Source organism: Diplotaxodon limnothrissa, linkage group LG6 (genome assembly GCF_057381915.1).
Source record: "Diplotaxodon limnothrissa isolate DT_005_m linkage group LG6, D_limnothrissa_male_GT1.1, whole genome shotgun sequence".
NCBI classification, from domain to species: domain Eukaryota; kingdom Metazoa; phylum Chordata; class Actinopteri; order Cichliformes; family Cichlidae; genus Diplotaxodon; species Diplotaxodon limnothrissa.
In genome coordinates, this window is record NC_140601.1 from 7908029 (window position 1) to 7931111 (window position 23083).

Consider the following 23083-nt stretch of genomic DNA (forward strand, 5'->3'; position numbering starts at 1 on the left):
GCGTTGTTCCCCCTCCAAAATGTCGCTTATACTATATCACAGCGAATAAATGCTTTATTGCATCTCCACCAAAAAGCGGACTCGGGAACCACGCGGGGCTATCTTCACTCTGAGGAACTAAGATTCTTAAGGTATTTTTCTAAAGGAGAAGCGGGGGGTCTACAGCGGAGGGCGATCCTGGCACTCCATCTTTAGCCGACATCAACAGGTCATCCCGGGACACAAATGCGCTGCAACTGTGGGCGAGACAGACGGATGGATCCGGCATGGCGAGAGAGGAGAGGAGAGGAGGGGAAAGGAAAGTAGGGGGCTGGCTGTAAAATCTTAACCCATTTACCGACAGCAGCCTATGCCATGAGATTACACAAATAAGCAACTACCAGCGTCGTTCAAATGCAGCAATGTCTAAAAGGAAGAGGGGAATAAATGCACGCCTCGCTCAAACCTCAGGTAGTTTCTGAGAAAGTTCAGGAATGCTAGAGAAAGAGGAGCATAGGTCTCACGAGAAGACAGTCGCCCAGGGGTAGCCCGAGGCGACGAGTGAGTGGTGCCGGTGTGAAGTGGTTAAAGTTTTGGTCTGTCCCCAAGCACCCATCCCCCATAGGAGCCAGCACAACTTTACCACCCCACTCCCCTAAAAAACAATAGCCTAACCTCCACTTCAACAAAACGCCGAAGTCCCATACACCACCCCTCCATCTAAATTCACCCACAGAAATGTAAGCATATACAAACACGCAGTGGTGGGCACGGGCAACTAGCAAACCCGGTCCCCCAACCACCCTCCCCAACGGGCCGAGTCCGAACCGTTACACACGGTGACCCGCCGAGCTTCCACTCACCCCTCGGCTGTGTTCGCTGGAAAGTGTTTCAATGGAGGAGCAAAGCAGAAGTGGTCTAGTGTCTCCCTCCGCCTCACTACAGACACTCATTCACTGTGACTGTACGCCGTGAACCAGCAGCGGAGCACGCATACACATACATTACTTTGCGAGCGCGCAGGATGTCGGGCGTGCACGCACGCACACACACGTGCCAGCGAGAAGAGCGCGGAGCTATCGAGGAGGACGCAGAGGAGCAGAGCGGGGATTTTTTTTGAAACTCTCCCAGGGGTTGCAGACAGATCGCAGAGCTACCGATGGACAGACAGACACACACACAGAGGCTGTATGCACTATTTTATTGGGCACTTTGTTTACTGTGTGCTATATTGTCAGCAGGTCACAGGTGCGTAATCTAAAATGACTAGCCCACCTATTGATGTATTATTAGTGTCTTTACATCAAAAAAAGTCAGAGTTGCATGATGTCATAACTTCAAACCAAAGTAAAATAAAAAAGTTTACCTCAATGGTAATCAAAATAAACCTCACCAAATCTTTAATTTGTCTCCAAAGCCTTTAAAAACAAGTTAAGGGGTAAATTATAGGCTCGCCCACACACTCACTCTGTTTTCATTCAGTGCAGACAATGCGGAGCAAAGTTTACATTTTTCTGCATTTAAAGATATAGCGATTTTTTTTTTCATGTCAAAATGCATAGATGTTTTTTCATCGCTTTTATTCGTTTTATACGAGGCTAAACTGTTTTGTTTTTTCGTTTTGAAAGATGGTTAAATAAGACAGAAATAATTTAGAAAGCCGGTAGAAATGCATAGAAATACAGAAATAGTCACACGGGTAATGTAAATACAGATGTAGCCCAACAGCAATAAAACTGGCGGTAATCAGATTACATCCGAAGGAATAACGGATCACGGGTTCGAGCCCACGCGCCGCTGCGGGCAGGTAGACTGCCAGCGTCCCCAGCCGACCCGACCGTCTGAGCCCCACCCACCAGTCCACCCACTCAACCCCACTCACTCACCGGCGTGTCTTTGGTGCTGGAACCAATTCCCCTCCGATGCCCGACACCGCACGGACGTGAAGCCTACCGGGCCGGCGGTTCGATCCCCGCTGTCTGATCTGTACTGAGAGTGCGTCTAGACTCCGGGCAGGTGAGCCCTCCGGGGCCTCCAGGCGCTGCGCACAGTGAATACTAAACAGGATGAGACTGCATTCAGGCACGGCACTGCGCTCCCCGCTCTCTCTCCCTGTCATGCCAAATACTATTAACTCTATAATTCTCCTGTGTCAGATGTATAGCGCCACGCTCTCTGGGCATTCATTGTCACAGCGCCCCCATCCAGATGTTCAGGCTCGTGTGCGTACAGTAGAAGCAGAACCCTCTATTTTTTATTTTTCCTCTTATTTACAGTCAACCATGTCCCATTTTGTGGAAGCTGGCTGCAAACCGCTCAATAAGCAGATGGTAGATATTTGATAGTGAATACGAGAAAGCCTGCTGTATATGCAATATATTGCTTTTCAGTGTAACTCATTCGCTCTACTGTTCAAGTTGTAACCTATAAAATATTTGTAGCCAGGTGAAATTCCAAACAGCACAGAAAACAAAAACCATCTTTAGGTAATCAGGTATAACTTACACTTCACCAGGAGAGCTGGAGCTCTGTTTCAGGAATAAAATGGTAACCATTGCTGTACTTATTTTATTTTAATTTCAGGTTGTTGGGTCCCCCGCCCCCCCAAATTGCTTACATTAAAACACAGCGTGAGATCTGTGCCAAAAGCGCACATGCCCTCTCTGCATGTCAGCTAAAGGACAATCTCAGGATTGAGTTTGACAGTGTGTTCATTTAGACTGATGTAACAGGGAAATAAAGGAAATGTTCTTCTACCACACAATATTAAAATAATACAGGTTAACCCAAAATACAAGCTGAATCTAATCTGAGAAACAAGAACCAATTTTACTGTATATAAATAAATAAGATTGTGGGAATTGTATCAGATATTTATATATGGCATAGATGTTGCCCGAGGCAGTGTTTATGCAAAGTTTCATCAAGATTGGGCACTTGTCTAGGATGCAATAGTGAACACACAAACATACATATACTACAATCATCATTATCATAATTATTTATATTATTTATATTATCTTCATTATCATCATTATTAGTAGTAGTATTAGTAGGATTGTTGTACAATGTATTACAATGCAAAATGTGCAATACTGTAATAATTCAGTTCAGCTATTTTATTGTTAGCACACGCAGAAGACTTGTTAATGTAAAAAAAATATAGTGAGAGAAACTGTACTTAAACCAGTAATGGCTTTAGCAGTTGTTACAGTACTCATATAGCTACAAGCTACAACTGTGGTTTCCCTTCACCAGTGTATGAATGTGAGAGTGAATGAATAGTGGTATTGTAAAGCACTTCGAGGGGTCCCGAAAAGCGCTATATAAATGCAATCCATTATTATTATTATTATCATATAGAATGCTGTAGTGTACATTTCCATACATCTTATGCTTCAGTAGAGCTGTAGGTGTAGCAGAGCACCTTGTTGAAACCTGAAAAAAACATGCAAGTATTTTATCAAAATAATCTTGGCCTCAATGCAGGCTCGTAGTAAGACTCATAAAAGTTGCAATCAGCTGATTTTGAAGGCATTTTCTGTGGCACACATTCAACAACGTGTGGAAGCATTCCTCTGAGATTTTGGTCCATATTTGACATGACAGCATCACACAGTTGCTGCAGATTTGATAGCTGCACATTCATCATGTCAGCCTCCCATTCCACCAATCCTGAAAGTTGTCTACTGGATTGGGATCTGGTGACTGTGGACACTACTTGAGTACAGTGACGGATCTGAAGGATGGATCCATGCAAAGATGCCTCACACCAGACAGCATTTTTCCAATCTTCGCTTATCTCATTTTTTTTGAGCCCCTGTCAACTGTAACCTCAGTTTCCTGTTCTTAGCTGACAGCAGTACAGTCTGCTGCTGCTGTAGTGCACCTTCTTCAAGGTTTGACATGTTGTGCATTCAGAGATGCTCTTCTGCATACCTTGGTTTTAACAAGTGGTTATTTCATTGCTGTTGCCTTCAGCTTGAAGCAGTCTGGCAATTCTCCTTTGACCTCTGACATCAACAAGGCATTTTCACCCAGAGAACTGGGGCTCACTAGATATTTTGGACATCAAACGTGAGCAGGCTATCTTGACCATATCTACCGGTGTGAATGCACTGAGCTGATGTCATGGGATTGACTGATTCAAAAACTGAATTTACAAGTAGATGAAGAGGTGTAGCTGATAAAGTGTCCAGTGAGTTTATGAATCACAATGTTTTCAGCATGTTTTATGCTTTTAAATAATGAGTACAAAGTGATAGGATTTCTGCAGTGGCAATAAAAGATAATCGAATAAAGGACAAGCATCTGAAATAGGACATAACTGTCTAGGAAGTCGGGCTTATTGTAGGGGAGATCATGCTTGCTAGGAACTGCTGGGTTCTAATGTTCGCCACATTATCTGAATAAAAATGTCGTTTTTATCTACTGGGATATTAACAGACCCGCGTTTGCTGTGTGGTAATTAGATTGCCACAGAAGGACAAAACAGAGACAGTGACACAGTGACCCTCTTCTGGACTGCACTGCTGATATTGTGCAAAAAGCCCTTGTAGTTGGTGCGGCTACAGCTTTCCAGCATTGTTCTCTATAATAAAAATAAGACAGGAAATACATACTCACAGTACCCTGGGTGTGACAGCATTGTCATCTGCAAGAAAATGGCAAGAGCAGCACAAATGCAAGCTTTTAATTGTCTCATCATTGTCACGCAATAACGACCTACATTTCATTAACCGCTCCTGTACAACGCGTACAGCCGCACGGCACTGACCCGACCTGACCTTATTCTCTCTAAGGCAGTTTTTATCTCCTCACATCATAGGTCTGAGTTAATCCATAGGCTATGTTTAGCCTTTTCATCAGAATGCATCACTAACTTCGGGCACGGTGAGATTAAATTAGATTATTCATGATGTGTTTTCCAGTTTCCTCGCATGTTCACTGCGGGGGAAAGTAGGCCAGTTTGCGCAGCGGCAGAGCGATAGACCCTCTCTCTCATGTGTCCTCACGTTACACTGTTTCCCTTACATTACATGGCTGTAGGCGGAGGTTAGGGGAGGGGGCGGGGAGCAAGCCTTTTTAGCGCTCTATTTTCTGCCCGCGCGGGCCTCCGTAGAGTCGCTCGCTTCAAACATGGCAGCTTCCATGTGTTAATGTGAGAGCGAACCGCAAGCGGTGTGTAACAGAGAGTAAACAGCTAGCACAGGGGTGCCCGTTGCTTTGGAAACAAAATAATAAAACTTCTGAGAAAACAGGAGAGCCAGTGTCCACGCAGAGGAGGTGACACGGGTAAAAGCACTTAACCTTTGCTTATTTAGCCTAGCTAGTCAACATGCTAATTAGTTTGCGGCGATAATGTATGTTGTATGCAGAAACGTTATCGTAGTAACATCCGTTTCTGCTCCGTTTCAACAGAGCAGAGATTTACTCACTGTTATTTTATTGAACGACTGAACTGTAGAAGCTACAAAGGTGAGTTAAAAGTACATTTTAGAGGATATTTCATATTCAAGTGCTGAAGGAGTCTTAATCCATCAGTGACTGGGCGAACCTGTACTCTGCAGCAGCTGTGTAAGCCATTTAAAAAGTTAAAACTTCTTTGGGGACTCAAAGGATACCATTAACGTTTTGATGAGCACGATAAACTAGTGTGCTAAAATGCATATGAATGTGTTCATTCACACTCCAGTGAAAGGAAAGGCTCGGGTATGTGGCTTTTTGTCACATCACAAATGAAATATGAGTTTCCAAGTTCGGTCAGAAAACCTATTTACCGTTTAAAGCTTTTCTAAGAACACTAAGAAAATTGCACCTCTCACTTTCATTTATTTTTATTAATCAAAAAAGTGATTAACAGCTGCTTAGCTGCTCATTCAAAGAAATCAGCTAGAGATCATCTGGTTAATGGTTAATGGCAGAACACCCATTGATTCTTCAAAAGCATGAACTCCAGACGAGTCAAGCTCTACTGATGTGGTATTGTCATGGTTGTAGTGTGTGCTGTCTCACACAAAATAACCCATATTTTTTGAGATCTGATGACTGCCAAGGCTGTAGTGTACCATTAAGAATTGCATGTAACGGCTCTTTATTGAAGGTGTGCGTGATTCAAGTCTGTGTTGAGGAAACTGTGAGGTTGTTCTTTTTTTAAGCCAACATATTACTTAAGACATTTTAAATGTGTGTTTCCTTGCAGCCATTGTGGCTTTATGCTGGTGCGGACAGCCCGGCTGTTCCCCTTCATCATCTCCCATCACCTGCATCCCTCTCGCACGCATTCAGCCGGACACGGATTTCGGTGGAGTGCAGCTGCTGCTAGCAGGGGAGTGAGATTCATGGAAACTGAAGTTTCTGCCTCTAACCCTCCAGCTGCATCTGCTGAATCTTCAGCAGATGGCACGGGCCAGTCCGCCACTATCTCTACAGGTGACCAGGAGAAGATGCCTTCTGTGGGACTGTTACCAGGAGAGACAGTGGTTAAAGAGGGAAAGGCAGCCATCTTGTTCCCCAGTGCCAATGAGGTGTTTTATAACCCAGTGCAGGAGTTCAACAGAGATTTAACGTGAGTATGAACTTCGCCTTTATTGCCACTTGCAAAGTATCCACAACTGTCTCCATGTTAAAAGAAAAACTGATGGAACAGTAACAGTCAAAGTGTGATTTAGATAAAATAAGGTGTCTAAATCCAGGTTTTTCCAGGCTCATTGAGATGTGATATAAGCATGTTTTGACTATGTCATTGACACTTTATGAAACATATTAAAGAGAGACAAGGCCCTACTTGTTGGGTCTATATGTCAGAGAGTTGGACAAGCTAAACTCTGTAGGTATGTAATTAAGACTGATTTTTGTAGCTCTGATTAAATCTAATAATAATAATAATAATTGATTGGATTTATATAGAGCTTTTCAAGGCACCCAAAGCGCTTTACAATGCCACTATTCATTCACTCTCGCATTCACACACTGGTGGAAGCAAGCTACAGTTGTAGTCACAGCTGCCCTGGGGCAGCCTGACAGAAGCGAGCCTGCCATATCGCGCCATCGGCCCCTCTCACCAACACCAGTAGGCGGTAGGGTAAAGTGTCTTGACACAACGACCAGGACACAGAGCCCGGGGATCAAACCGGCAACCTTCTGGTTACAGATGCGCTTCCCAACCCCCTGAGCTGCGGTCGCCCCTAGAATGCAGCTCTGTACCCACTCCTGTAACCTGTGCGGTAGCCTTAAGTATACCCTCCTAACATTAACACTAAAGTGACTCAGTGAACTGTGACATGTGCGTTTAGTAGGAATATGTGGTGTAAATAGAGCGTTTTGTTTAGCACAAGGATATTACTTCTGTAAAACAAATTACAGCAGGTGGTAATTGTGTCTAGCATGCCCATTATACTAATAAAATAGTACGTATTCCCCAAACATATGCACTGTGAACATATGCAGTTTCTTTATTTTCATGGCTCAGATGATCCATGCATTGACTCTGTCCTGAAGTCTCACTTCTTCCTGTGTTTCTGTTATAGTAACTCGTGTTTAATTAATTATCCAGAGCAACACAGACACAAACCAGTATATAATCCCAAGTGCAAAAAGTTGGGACCCTGTGTAAAATGTAAATAAAAACACATTGCAGTGCATAAACTGAGACATTTTATTAAATTATTTGCTCATTTTGAATTTTATGGCAATTGCACGTCTTAAACGTTGGGCTGTGGGGAATAAAGGCTGGAAAAGTAAGTGATACTATAAAGGATCACTCGGACAAACATTTTTCAACTAATTAGGTTATTTGGCAACAGGTCAGTAACATGAAGGAGAATCAAAAAAGCATCTTAGAGAGACAGTTTGTCAGAAATAAAGTTGGCCACAGGTTCACCAATCTGAGAAAAATCAAAATCCAAAAATTCTGTAAAATTACAGAAATCTCTGTGCGGACTGGACAAGGCCATAAATCATTACTGGATGCCCTCAGGCAGCACTGCATTAGAAACAGGCATGTTTTGTTTTAGGGGCCAAAGCCCATTTAAAATGGACTGAGCCAAAGTGGAAAACTGTTCATAATGTGCAATTCTGTTTGGGAAAACGTGAACACTGCATCATTTAACATGGTAGTAGAAGAGTCCCGGTGGTGAAGTGGCCTGCCTCGGGGCAGGATTTCACTTTCATCAGACGGTGACGTCCCTGTGGCTTCATCCATCCTTTATGTACAGTAATAATCTGCTTTTCCTGTCATTTCATTAACAAAAGTGTGTTAATTAATAGAAAAAAGTCACAAAAACCCCTGAAATGCTGGTGACTTTCCCTGGTCAGGGAGAAGATTGTTAGAAATCGCTTCTACAGTGGCCTCAAAAGTATTTGCATTGTTAAACAATCAACAAACTTCCTGAGCTTTGTTGACCTTTCTTTTTTACAGGATGAATTTTTAAGAACTTGCCATTAAAACAAAAAACAAACAAAAAACGAACCATAACATATATTTTTTACTACTGGCCACATAGTGGCACAATCGAGACCTGCTCTTTGTTCTCAAGAAACCATCTAGATTCATTAAATGTGTCTTTTTGCAAGGTAGTTTTGAGAGACGAACACTTCAGAGCAACACTCAAGACTGAAAACCTAAAACCTTCAGCAGGACACGGCTGCTCTCTTTACAAAGAAAACTCATCACTCAGTTGCTGTTTGACAACCTTGTTTGAGCATCTTTGGAAAGATCGAGCCACAACTACAAGAAACTACAGAGCAGGATTTGTGATTTTTTTTTTCTCTCTCTAATTTTCTTATTGGTCTTTCATCTGTGTGGACACATCTCCCGTGTCACAGGAGATGTGTCTGAAGGAGAGAGAAAGTCCTGAGAGTTACTGCTCTGCCTGGACCCCGTTCTCATTTTTCTCTCACGTGTGCGTTTATAAGTAAACATTCCCTTTCTTCTTTCCAGATGTGCTGTGATCACAGAGTTTGCGAGAGAGCTGCTGGCTCAGCGAGGGGTGAAGGTGGTGGTGCCAGGCGAACAGGAGAGGGTGGTGGTCTCTCTGTCAGAGGAGACAAACGAGGCCGAGGCACAGACGGAGGAGAAAAACGGATCAGAGGAGCCAGCTGTAACGGCAGCTGCGGGGGAGAGATGTGAGGTATGTAAGAGTGATTTATTTATGTATTTTTTAGTGCAGTGGCACACCAACAGGCTTTTATTGCTATGTATGAATACAAATGCAGGATTTTAATGGTACATGTATCCAGCTTCTAGTTTAGAAGGTTTTGTTCATGCGTACGATCCAGAACCTGATTTATTCACGTGTGGAAGTTAAATTAAATACCATCTGAAGACTTTAGGATGATAATGAACATGAACAAGGCAGAACAAGTGGTGTACTTGTATTTCTATGTGAATGGTTCTGTATCTAAAAGCCAGGTATTATTACTGCCCAGAGGGACCTCCCATGCTAAAATCATATGCACTGGTTCCAGTGGAAAATCCTTCGATAGAGGCCAATTTCACACTTTGGGGGCCACAAGTGGTCGAGAGGCAATTGGATCATTTTCAAGAAACTTCAAAACATGTTATGAAGTTGATATAATCTCATTAGTGTCATTAGACTGAAGGTTTTTGTCTTTGTTTTGTTAATTAGAACAGTTGCTGGTGATCCCAGCTTTCCCTGAATACAGCTCTCACATTTTTTTTAATTAGTTTCAGTTTCACTTTGAGTTGATTAATTCTCAATAAGGAAGGAAAAACATGAGAGCAGCGACCAGCTTCAAAATGAAAATGTTTTTTTGGCTACGTTCACACTGCAGGCGAAAGCACATCAAATCCGATTTTTTTTGACCCTATGCGACCCATATCCGATCATGGTATGACAGTGTGAACGGCACAAATCCGATATTTTCAAATCCGATCTGGGTCACTTTCGTATGTGGTACTGAATCCGATACATATCCGATGTTTTAGAAAGCGACTGCTGTTTGAACGGTCAGGTCGCATTAAATCCGTCTTTTACGTCACTGACACAAGACAGACGCCAATTATCAGCGCCAGAGAAGCGCCAGAGAAGCGCCAGAGAAGACATCGCGAACGCTTCTCTGGCCATCCAGTGTAGATGTCAGTGAAACTGTTGGGAAGACAATGTTGGAGAAACGTGAACATTTTATTTGTACTGTATAATCTGCAGATTCTGACAGAAATCTGCAACTATCCTTTGAAGCACCGCTCCTCTCTAAAACAGCAATAAGGATCATTATTAGGTTATTTACATTATTATGTAAATAACAAAATAACTTAAAGCAAAAATTGGGAAATGTAAAGTCCGAACTCTTTATATTAAGGGCCATCAGTCAAACAATACTGTTTGCTCTGGGTCTAAACAGAGCGCGTTGTGTGTGAAGTCTTCTTTTGCGCATGCGGGCCGCTTTGAGCGTTCACACTAGAGCGCATTTGCTGTCGCATTTTATTTGTAGTGTGAACACGCAGACAAAAAAATCGGATTTGATCAAAAAATCGGAATTGAGCATTAAGACCTGCAGTGTGAACGTAGCCTTTGAGGGAATATGTACACAGAGGGAGCAACGTTTTCACATTTTCTGTTCCAGCAGTTGTGAATTGACCTGAGAAAAATAAAGAGTTGTTCCATATAAGTAAACATAAAATCCTCCTCAGCACTGTTTCTGTGTCTTCCAGTCAGTCTTTGCATTCTTTTGCAGAGTCGATGATCAATCATGAGCTCAGTGAAGAATGTTGTTGTTAAAGAGTTGGATTCTTTTTTTATTGTTATTATCGAGTTATTGGAGCCCAAAATGAAGCGAAATGAGAGTAAATCTAGTTGTAACTGTAAACTTGCTCTCTTGTGGGAAAATCTTACTCAAGGTTTAGGAGTGCTTATGGGAATTTTTGAGCATTCTTGTAGAAGTGTATTGTGAGGTGAGACACAGATATTGGATGAGAAGCCCTGGCTAACAGTCTCCACTCTAATTCATCCCGAAGGTGTTCTGTCGAGTTGAGGTCAGGATTCTGTGAAAGCCAGTCAAGTTGTTCCAAACCAAACTCGCTCATCCGTGTCTTTATGGACTTTGCTTTGTGCACTGATGTGCAGTCATGCTGGAACAGGAAGGGGCCATCCCCAAACTGTTCCCACAAATTTGCTTGTTTTTATACACCTGTGGCCTTGGAAGTGATAGGAACACCTGAATTATATCAGAGACTACTACACCATATATTTGGAAGATGTGGTATATATTCAAAAACGTAAAGCAACTCTTTGATTAAAGAGCTCGTAATTTTTGGCCGGCAATGTGTAATTTTCGTTTTCAGGACTTGTTTCTGTTGCTGCCAAGAGGCCAAAGAGTGCGTGTGTGTGTCTTTGTGGAACGTTAAGTGTGTTTCCCCAAACCTTTTGTGTCAGCGTGGTCTGCGTGTCCTGGAGGGCCTAGCAGCATCTGGTTTGCGCTCGGTGCGTTTTGCTCTGGAGGTCCCAGGCCTGCAGAGCGTCACTGCCAACGACTTCTCTGCTAAGGCGGCGGCTCTGATCGCCAGGAATGCCCAGTACAACGGAGTGAGCCACCTGCTCCAGGCCAGCTGCAGAGATGCCAGGTATGACTAGTCAGCATGTTCTGCTGCTTTACTTCCCACTTTTATCAGCTCCACTGTTCAGTACCATCTTCTTTCCCCCCCATTACTTCTTGTTTCATTGTTCTTCACTTTTGACCTTTGACCTCCTGTTCACATTTCTCATGAGCGTCTTTTTTTGTTGCTTTTATCCAAATTTACCATTTAAGATAAATAAATAAAAATTTCTCTCTCGGGTTTTAAACACAGCATGCTGATGTATGACATGCGAGCGAAGAAGGATCGCTATGACGTCATTGATCTGGATCCCTACGGTAGCCCGGCCTCTTTCCTGGATGCTGCCGTTCAGTCTGTCAGTGAAGGAGGTGGGTAGTTCACCGTAGCAGCTCCTCTAGGTTTCATCACTTTCAGGGATGTGGAAAGTTTCAGATCACTGTTGTAACTGCAAATATTCAACTAGTGCAGAGGCTGCTGACACATGCATGTATGCAGTCTTTTAAAAAGCCAACAGCATGGTGCATGTGTGTGATAGACTAAATGTTAACTGGCTGAAAGTTTCAATTAAATATGATTTTTATAGCAACAAATCACAACAACAGCCACCTCTAGGTGCTTCATATTCTAAAGTAAAGATCGTACACTAAGGAGCTCGGTAAAGTGCTCCTTGCCAGCTTAATGGCCTGTTGTATGTAGCCCAATAATGGAGGTAGAAGCTGACACCACACGGAGCTGTTTTCAACACTGCGTTGCATCTGAAGTGAATTCAGATTACTTTTCAAAATTCACCATAAAATCAGTTTGGCAGCTGCTCAGAAGTGGGCGAGAGATTGTTAGTGAAATAATTCTTGTTTGGTTTGATCCACTTTAAGTGTCAAAATCACTTTGTTTGTCACAAAGCAGAGAATAGCGTGTGTGTGTGTGTGTGTGTGTGTGTGTGTGTGTGTGTGTGTGCGCGTGTGTGTGTGTGTGTGTGTGTGTGTGTATGTGTGTGTGTGTGTGTGTCTTTTTGTGTATATGTATGATGTCTAATCTACACGGTTAAGCTGCCACTGCAGGTTTATAAATTTCAGTCTTTTAGATTTCTCGTCTTCTCTCCCCCCCCCCCCTCAGGTCTTTTATGTATAACCTGTACAGACATGGCGGTGATGGCAGGAAACAGTGGAGAGACTTGCTACAGCAAATACGGTTCAGTCTCCATCAAAGCCAAATATTGTCATGAAATGGTGAGGGTACAGAGTATACACACAAACAAACACTCTCCACACTCTGGCTCACTCTCAGAAATGTGAAAATGACACATTGCAGTACATGCACAGTCATGTTTGCATTAGTGTGTAAGCATGCAGAATGTATCTGAGTGAGACGGTGACGCTGTAAGTAATCGTACGTTCAATTTAGCCAAGTGAGTTTTCGTGACGTCAAAAACAAATGATATTTTATTCTTGTTGTGATTGTCTGAGGTTATAATCCTTCAGTGTGCACACTTTGGGAAAAGAAATAGCAGAGCAATGATTGGCTACCTCTCCAGAAGTTCCTCTTCTTGTGGATCATCTCCAGCTCCTCCATTTTGGACCGCAGATGGTGACTCTACTTTCTGTTCAACCTGAAGGCATCAAGCCTGCACTTGCTTCAGGTACAGTGTAAGTTGGACCTCCGGCTAGTAACGGATCACCGGGACAGCCGTCACCAGCTGCAGTCCAAGATGTTGGAGTCAGTTTCGGGATGAGAGACTCAGAATTGACTGTTTTATTACATGTAATTAGAAAACTCCCTGAAAAGCCTTCAGTTGATCCAAAATGATGCAGCGAGAGTACTGACAGGGACTAGAAAGGAAGAACATATTTCTCCTGTTTTGGCTTCTCTTCACTGGCTCCCTGTTAAATCCAGGACATAAAAGATCTTTAATAATCATCCCCCATCTTATCTTAAAAACCTCAGAGTACTGTATCACCCCAGTAGATAACTTCACTCTCAGACTGCAGGCTTACTTGTGGCTCCCTTTCCTGTTGAGATTTGGGAGACAAACACTCTCTACCTTTAAGATTAGGCTTAAAACTTTCCTTTTTGATAAGGGATAAAGTTAGGGTTGGATCAGGTGACCCCGAATCCTCCCTTATATATGCAGCAATAGGCCTTGGCTGCTCGGTGCTTCCCCTGATCCACTGGGTGTTTCTTCTAAACTCATTATGTGTTTAATTATTAGTAATTGATTAATCTTTGGATCACGTTCACAGTATGCCTTTGTCTCGTCTCCCTCCCCTCATCCCAACGGGTCACAGCAGATGGCCCCGCCCCTCCCTGAGCCTGGTTCTGCTGGAGGTTTCTTCCTGTTAAAAGGGAGTTTTTCTTTCCCACCATCACTAAGTGCTTTCTCATGTTTTGTCAGATTTGTGAGTTTTCTCTGTATTATTGCAGGGTCTTTACCTTTATAATATAAGGAGACTGTTGTTGTGATTTGGCACTATATAAATAAAAATGAATTGGATTGAAATGAAATATTAGTAAAATAACAAAATATATGCAAAAAATACAGAAAAAAGTAAAAGACATAAAATATATACCACACAATTCTACATGTTTGAAAAGCAGAAGGATAAATTTTACACTTATTTGATGAGTGAAAGTCACGACTGTTACCTGCCTGTAGGGAAACATGAGACAGGAAGACTGTAGGTGGCTTTTTAAAATAAGGGTGAAGGGCTTATCGAGTCATCTAAGTCAAACATGCAGCTGTCTCAGTGGGATCCAGATGGATAACAATAAATTACACAGTATACTTGGGCAACCATCCAAAGAGTCATCGTGTAGACAACGCCGTTCTCGTTGAATATTTTCTTTGGCAGAAATACAAGAAAAGAGCAACTGGTGAATGTGTTTGCACCACAGCCAGAACATGTGTGGTGTTCTCATAAAGGTCTTTTCTTCTTTTTCCCACCTTCTCATGTGCTATCATGATCTGATTTCATGCTGCATATAGCACAAGTAGTTTTCCACACAGTAGTGGAATTCACACAATCTCTAGCTGTGAGTGGCAGTAATGGAACATAAATGCAAGGATCATTAAAAAAAACTCATAAATTCTATTTGATTTGATGAAAAAGAAACCCCTCTGCAGCTGAATAAAACTTCTTATCCAACATAATTTCCTCACATCCCTGTAAACAGATCCGAGATGTTTTCCAGATTTTCACAGCAAGAGAAAAAAAAAAGTGCTGAATACGTGCCTCTCTCCATCTTTGAACTCCAGGCTCTGCGTATCATCCTGCACAGTTTGGACCAGAGGGCAGGAGTGTACCAGCGATACATCCAGCCCCTGCTGTCCGTCAGCGTCGACTTTTACATTCGAGTCTTCGTCCGCGTCTTCACAGGACAGGCTACAGTCAAAAACTCAGCCAGGTGCTCGCTCACACACACGCACACACTGTCTGCTAACAAAGGCTGATCTATCCTGTGTGATGAAAGATGAATGATCCTGAAACTGGGTCACTGCAGGAACAAATGCACAAAGTAACAGCAGCAGGGGGATTTGTGAGGGTAAAAGTAAAGTGCTAATAGAATAATAGAAATCTGGGTACGTGACACTAAAAGATGATATTATGACTGATGTGCTCAGTATTGAAACACAAAATGACACTGCAGTTGAGTCCCGTCTCTCTTTGTTGCAGTAAGCAGGCGCTGGTGTACAACTGTGTCGGCTGCGGGGCTTTCCACTTGCAGAGAATGGGCAGGAGAACAAGCAACGGAAAACAGTGAGACACTAAACACTCTGCTGCTGCTTCTAATGAGGTTCTGTGTGTGATGGTTCAGTCGAGGTGTGCTCATCAGTGAACTGGCGGCTTGAAATAAAGTCCTCAGTTTATGGTGTTTCTGTTTCTTTTTGGATGTAAAAATCTTAGGTTGAACTCAATCAAAAGGTTGACTTCAAGGAGCCATGGATGGATACGTTTGGCTAAATGCTTTACTATTAAATGTGAGGTTTGCTGTTCAGAGAACCCCTCTGTGTTACTTGATGATCACTGCGTGCGGTAAAGTCGATGTCTGTTTGATTTCAGCATGAAGTATTCTGCTGCCACCGGGCCACCGGTTGGACCAGAATGTGAGCACTGCGGACAGAGACATCAGGTGATGCACAAACACGTCACGTCAGTGTGCTAGCATTCGCTCTGGGTTACAGTTTTTGTTTTGGTGGTTATGGCAGAAATGTCCCACTTCTCAAGCATATGATCACTGATACATTCACAGTACTTGGCTGGGCCTCCTCCTTACCACATATTACTGTATGGAGGCGATCAGCTTTTGGCCCTGCTGAGGTGTTACTGAAGCCCAGGTTGCTTTGACAGCTGCCTTCAGCTTGTCGGGTGGATCTTCCTCTTGAAAATACTTCACAGATTCTGTGTGGGGTTTACGCTAATCGAGCACAGTAATAACATGGTTGGCAAACCATTTGGTACTAGTTTTGGCACTGTGGGGAGGTGCTAAGTGCTGCTGGGAAGTGAAATTAGCATTTCTATAAAATGTCTTAGCAGATGGAATAATGAAGTACTCTAAAATCGCCTTCATTGACTTTGCAGCACAAGTTATCAGACTGTGGAAACTGTGGATTCAATTGAAAAACATCAGAATGTCGAGTGTAGTGCTGGTTCATGCAGGACTAACACCAATCACATCAGCTGATCTTATGTTTGTAATACAGAGCACAGTTTTGAAGCTGTTTTGTCCTACCTAGAGTTTGTGGGCATCTGTAGGTTGCCTAGCAACCCAACTCCACCTGTTGTGCTGTGTCCAGTCAAATCAGTGTGGTTGTGTTGTCATTTACAGGGAGTGCAGAATTATTAGGCAAGTTGTATTTTTGAGGAATAATTTTATTATTGAACAACAACCATGTTCTCAATGAACCCAAAAAACTCATTAATATCAAAGCTGAATGTTTTTGGAAGTAGTTTTTAGTTTTAGCTATTTTAGGGGGATATCTGTGTGTGCAGGTGACTATTACAGTGCATAATAATTAGGCAACTTAACAAAAAACAAATATATACCCATTTCAATTATTTATTTTTACCAGTGAAACCAATATAACATCTCCACATTCACAAATATACATTTCTGACATTCAAAAACAAAACAAAAACAAATCAGCGACCAATATAGCCACCTTTCTTTGCAAGGACACTCAAAAGCCTGCCATCCATGGATTCTGTCAGTGTTTTGATCTGTTCACCATCAACATTGCGTGCAGCAGCAACCGCAGCCTCCCAGACACTGTTCAGAGAGGTGCACTGTTTTCCCTCCTTGTAAATCTCACATTTGATGATGGACCACAGGTTCTCAATGGGGTTCAGATCAGGTGAACAAGGTGGCCATGTCATTAGTTTTTCTTCTTTTATACCCTTTCTTGCCAGCCACGCTGTGGAGTACTTGGACGCGTGTGATGGAGCATTGTCCTGCATGAAAATCATGTTTTTCTTGAAGGATGCAGACTTCTTCCTGTACCACTGCTTGAAGAAGGTGTCTTCCAGAAACTGGCAGTAGGACTGGGAGTTGAGCTTGACTCCATCCTCAACCCGAAAAGGCCCCACAAGCTCATCTTTGATGATACCAGCCCAAACCAGTACTCCACCTCCACCTTGCTGGCGTCTGAGTCGGACTGGAGCTCTCTGCCCTTTACCAATCCAGCCACGGGCCCATCCATCTGGCCCATCAAGACTCACTCTCATTTCATCAGTCCATAAAACCTTAGAAAAACCAGTCTTGAGATATTTCTTGGCCCAGTCTTGACGTTTCAGCTTGTGTGTCTTGTTCAGTGGTGGTCGTCTTTCAGCCTTTCTTACCTTGGCCATATCTCTGAGTATTGCACACCTTGTGCTTTTGGGCACTCCAGTGATGTTGCAGCTCTGAAATATGGCCAAACTGGTGGCAAGTGGCATCTTGGCAGCTGCACGCTTGACTTTTCTCAGTTCATGAGCAGTTATTTTGCGCCTTGGTTTTTCCACACGCTTCTTGCGACCCTGTTGACTATTTTGAATGAAACGCTTGATTGTTCGATGATCACGCTTCAGAAGCTTTGCAATTTTCAGACTGCTGCATCCCTCTGCAAGATATCTCACTATTTTTGACTTTTCTGAGCCTGTCAAGTCCTTCTTTTGACCCATTTTGCCAAAGGAAAGGACGTTGCCTAATAATTATGCACACCTGATATAGGGTGTTGATGTCATTAGACCACACCCCTTCTCATTACAGAGATGCACATCACCTAATATGCTTAATTGGTAGTAGGCTTTCGAGCCTATACAGCTTGGAGTAAGACAACATGCATGAAGAGGATGATGTGGACAAAATACTCATTTGCCTAATAATTCTCTACTCCCTGTATGGCTGCTCTGTTCTCTCACCTGGCTTTCCATATGACCGGTCCCAGAGCAGCGCCAAGTGGCCACATAAATGACTGCTGATGGAACAAAACAGTCTGACTGTAGAGGTTCTGACTGAAATGTGATTCTATTGTATTTGGGAACAAATGTAAAGGTAGCTGACTTTTTTTTCTCCATTAAAGTTTTTTTAAAATGACTTTAAAGTCAAGGGTGCAGTGGCCCACTTAAAACCAGAAAAATCCCACAGGGACCTCCCAAAGTTTTCACTCTAATCAAAATACAAGAAAGAAAGATGGATTCATTGAAATTTTCATTCAAGAAACATAAACGACTCTGGCTGTTGGCTATTAATTGCTAATGCTACCCAGTCACATGCACCGTGTTAAAGCAACACACCTGCCAAACAGGGCATCAACTTCAATATAATAGCAGTGAATTTAGGTTGGAGTAATGAGTAATATCACAAACTAACCACCTGCTATTACCAGCTTTAATTCACTTTTTTATTGAAATAAATAAATTTATATAAATGTATTACTGTACATAGATGTAAGTTCAAGCTGACTGCCTGCATTACCCTTGCAACTCACCAGGGGTCCCCAGCACATACTTTGGGAATCACTGACTTAAATGGTTTATATGTCCATAAACTGGCCTGCTTGTTTCTGGTTGTTACTGTGTGGGCATGCATAAAACTCCATTTGAAGCCTCTACCTCTCCTCTTTGCAGCTGGGCGGTCCGATCTGGGCAGAGTCCATCCACGACCTGGAGTTCGTCCAGAAGGTTTTGTCTGCCGTGTTGGGGAACCCTTGCAGGTTTGGGACATCTAAACGCATTGAGGGCGTGCTGAGCATGGTGACTGAGGTACTCATTCCCTTTCTTATATATGCTCTCACTGCTGGAACAGGTGCTATTTAATGGGATTGTCCCGTGGGTGTGGTTGGTGGCGTTAGCCGGCTTTTTGTTGTGTGAGATAGACTGTGATCACGTTTCAGTCGTAGTTTCCTGTCAGACTGAAGCTTCATTGCCTGTGACGTGCTCTGTGTTTCAGGAGTTGGAGGATGTGCCGCTTTATTACACCGTGGACAATCTGAGCAGCACGATGCACTGCAATACTCCATCCCTGCTCCAGTTTAGGTACACACACACACACACACACACACACACACACACAGTTTGCATCAACTGATGGTCTGTATGCATTTCTTAAAGACTTACAACTCATGCTTTCTTAAATTTAGTTGTAGGTCGTAAGCTGCGACCGCACAGGAAGTGATTCACTCGATGCATGTCACTTTGAAGCAGTTGGCAGCGGTTATTTCACCCGCAGTCATTTTTGATCGTGGAGTGTTGTTCACGCGCTCTCTGATTGCCACTTCGCTTCGCTGGTTGATACAGCTTTACTGTGAAAGAACTCTTTGCAAATGTGTAATTGTGTAACTACACACAGACACTGTTAGACACTACTGTCTTTAAAAAAAAGTTTTTATTTGATTAGAGAATTGTCAGTGACAGCAAAATGTATTCTTTAGAAAGGTGTCACACACCCAGAAAGGTTACAAAGCACTGTGTAACACACACACACACACACACACACACACACACACTTTGCTGATAGAAGGAAGTCAGCAGTAACTTGAAAGAGCATCTCTTTCCACACGACATATCAAACCTTGATATTGAAATCTGACACACGGCTTTGACTGAGGCATACCACCTGTTGTTGCAATCTTTTGTTTGCAAGGGTCAGCCAATCAGAAGAAACAATCCTGAAAGGGGAGAGGGGAAGGCAAGGGAGCTGAAATGGCTTCTTTCAGACAGACGATGAACTCGGCTGCTGCACCAAAGCCCTGGATCAAATTAATAAGAATATTTTGATTATTTTAAACTGTCAAGTATACAAAGCTCCAGTATAATCCTTAAATAAAAAATATGGAGTTGGAAATGAGCATAGCTGCCCCCGCTTTAAAGCTCTCATCCATTTATATCTAACACGGAGTCTGTGGCATCTTCTACCTTGTTGTTTAGGTTATTCTCCTGCTGTGCATGTGTGAATGTCCACATTTGTTTGTTTTCAGTGATTCCAGGAGGAAAAAAAATATCTTACCCGTGGCTTTCCGTTTGTCTGTTTGTAGGGAAAACCTTCCTCCTCTCACATTTCTCACAAACTGAATCATCAGAGCATCCTTCCTCTATCTCACTCTTTTCAGGTCTGCTCTCCTCCATGCTGGCCACAGGGTCTCCCTCTCTCACGCCTGTAAAAACGCCATCAAAACAGACGCCCCTCCTGCAGCCATCTGGGACATCATGCGATGCTGGGTAAACTTTACAGGAGAAAAAGAAAAGCTATTTTTTGTAATCCTGAACACAGCCACACGCTGTTGTTGCTTAAACATTTCCATGTCCTGCTGGAAATGTCGACACTAAATAAAAAGTGAACATGCTTATTCAGAATCGTGTAACACATTTAAAGTCACACATGCATGTTTGATGATCTGCTGCAGGAGAAAATCAACCCTGTAAAGAGGGAGAAATTATCTCCGACCAGCCCCGCATTCAAGATCCTCTCCACTGAGCCCAGGTGAGCCACTTTGAGCCATCAGGAGCACATTTACCGCTTTAAAAGATTCCACTGTCTCTGAAAAATGCACAGCCCTAACCTGCAGATCTGTAATGTTTGTGTGTTTGTAGCTTTGAGGCCTGTTTCACTGTAAGGGAGGACGCCAACCCTCAGTCCCGTAAGCGCCACCTGACCCGGTTCCAGGAGAATCCTCAGGCCTTCTGGGGACCCAAAGCTCGCGCCAAAGCTGGGTAACCATAACAACAAGTTTGTTCGTTTTTTTTAATAGTCCAGAGGTCACAAGTGTCACATGCTGATGTTTCCAAAGCAGCTAAAATGTGTGTCAGTTGAATCAAGAAGTACGGTGGCCTTGAGTGGTCAAACACACTGCAACTTCAGAAAAAACTGCAAAGACGCACAAAACACAACAGAAATACGAGGGCAAACCCAGAACTAAGGTCTCCAAAGCAGTGGTGACGTAGAGAAACTGTTCATACGGCTGTTTGCCACACTGTTGTGATCGGTGCTTCCTCCACTCCCGAACAAGCATGCGCAGCTTCGCTGGGACGCTCCATCTTGGCTTGGCAGCCCTATGAAAATGGAGCTCTCGCTGAACGCTACCGCCAAGTGCGTGCAGGGGGTATTGTTGGTTGACTTTCTGCCACAATAAATGCTGACAGGTACTGTGAAACACTGAAAAAAACTCAGAAGGGCAATTCAGAACCAGAGAAGAGGAATGCTGAGCAAGGGCGTAAGCATTCTCCACGACAACGCGCGACCGCACATCGCTCGTCAAATTGTCACTCTCCTGCAAAACTTTGGTTGGAACTTCATCACCCACCCATCCTACAATCCGGACTAGGCACCCAGTGACTCCCACCTGTTCCTAAAGTTGAAAGAATATTTGTCCAGAAGGTGATTGTGTGGCGCCAGCAAGCGGGTATGACATGGGCATTGTAAAACTGCCACAGCATCTGCAAAAATGCAGCGAGTGAAATGGTGATTATGTAGAAAAATAAATAATTCTTCAACCTTTAAAATGATGTAAATATTTCTAAAACGATAGGTGACCTTACTTTTGAGATTGCCCTCGTAGGAAAAAACCCCAAACCTTAAATACCCTGGATTAGTTTAGTTACTTAAAGTAGTCCTGAGTTTTTCTTTGGAGAGAAAAAAAAGCTGTGTCCATGTTCTTCCAGTGTTCTTTGTTTCTTGCACATGTTGCTCCTTCTATCATCTCCACTTATTTATTTTTTTTATTCTCTTTTCTCTGGTTTCCTGTTAATCTTTCTCCTCATTTGTTCTCTCCTTCAGTGGTGGAATCTCTGCTGACCTGCAAGACAAGAGGAAAAAGTTCCAGAACAAGAGAAAGAACCAGATCACAGACTCTTCTCAGCTCAAGACCTTCCCCTGCAAGAAGTTCAAACAGGTCAGATTTACTAAACACAACCTAAATACACTTTTTTTTTTTTTTTTTTACATTAAAAACTCTTAAATAGTGCTTTTACCTGCATCCCACTCAACTGAAGGTGAAAATGGTGACTAGCTGGTGAACATAGCATAACATTTTGGTAATGACTTGGTGGAGACCAAAATGATGCTGTTCTTGTGGCTGCTGGGCATTTAAAGCTAAGAGGCCATCTGTGCAAAAGGCTGCCCACCCCAGGCATGGTTCTGCTCAGAGGGGTTTTCTCACAAACTAGGAGTACGTGAAAAGGGTTTCTGCCTGTTTAACATTTAGAACTATGTTTGTGCACAGCACAGTAAAATGAGAGGAAGAGCAGAAAGCATCGTTACTGTTGCAGCAGCTGACGGAGTCGCTGCAGGTGAGGATCGCTTCAGCACGTCGGGTTCTTTATCATACTGTTGGCACACTCAAGTCCCTCTGAATTAAAGGCAGGCAATTACCTAAATACTAATTAGTCCCGTAAAGTCTCGATGTCCTGGGCGGAAAATGAAACGGCAGACTCGTGCTGACGAATTAGTCTTCTCCATAGGTTGCTTTGGCAGGTCGCCACACACTGCTGGTTTCCTGCCAGAGAAGCTGCGCGCTGCCTCGGCAGCCACAGCCAAAACATACTGCTGGCTGTTCAGACGTTACTACATCAGAATCCAACAGCTTTCATGAGTATTTCTTTATTTTTGTCTTTCAGGGAACATGTACCCACGGAGACGAGTGCTGCTACTTCCATGACTCGGAGCAGACAAATGAACAGAAAACAGAGTGATGACTCTATATTTTTCCTTTATTTTAAAATAATCTTATTTCTGGAATTTGAATGGATGTTTGAATGTTGCGCAGCAGACTGTTTTGGCTTTTAAAAGTTACTGTACATAACATTTCCATGATTTAGTTCTATACCAGAGGGTTTTTTCTTTTTGACTGTCAGCCTGTGTTCACACCAATAAAGTCATTGCTGTGAGACTGTTTTTGATATTCATAAATAACATCAGGTGGACGATTATAATCTGACACACCTTTGTCACTCAAAAGGTCAAATCGTTATGAAAAGCACCTCTTTGTATAGTTTTCTTTACGTTTCCACTACAAAAACAGTTGCTTGTATAGCACCTCAGCAGCCATTTAGCTTCTCACACTAAAAAAACACCAAAAAA

The 23083-nt window shown here is 42.9% G+C and overlaps 1 protein-coding gene across 1 annotated transcript; it reads left to right on the forward strand.

Moving 5' to 3' along the window:
* Positions 1–5148: 5148 nt before the first annotated feature.
* On the forward strand, positions 5149–22730 carry trmt1 (tRNA methyltransferase 1). Its single transcript, XM_085355567.1, has 16 exons — positions 5149–5274; positions 6182–6547; positions 8921–9110; positions 11376–11563; positions 11789–11904; positions 12650–12762; positions 14787–14935; positions 15205–15288; positions 15592–15661; positions 18637–18771; positions 18959–19044; positions 20118–20226; positions 20412–20488; positions 20599–20718; positions 21782–21896; positions 22621–22730. Exons 2-16 carry the CDS (start codon positions 6195–6197, stop codon positions 22693–22695), a joined length of 1980 nt encoding a protein of 659 aa, XP_085211693.1. The 5' UTR covers positions 5149–5274; positions 6182–6194; the 3' UTR covers positions 22696–22730.
* The last annotated feature ends 353 nt before the right edge of the window (positions 22731–23083 follow it).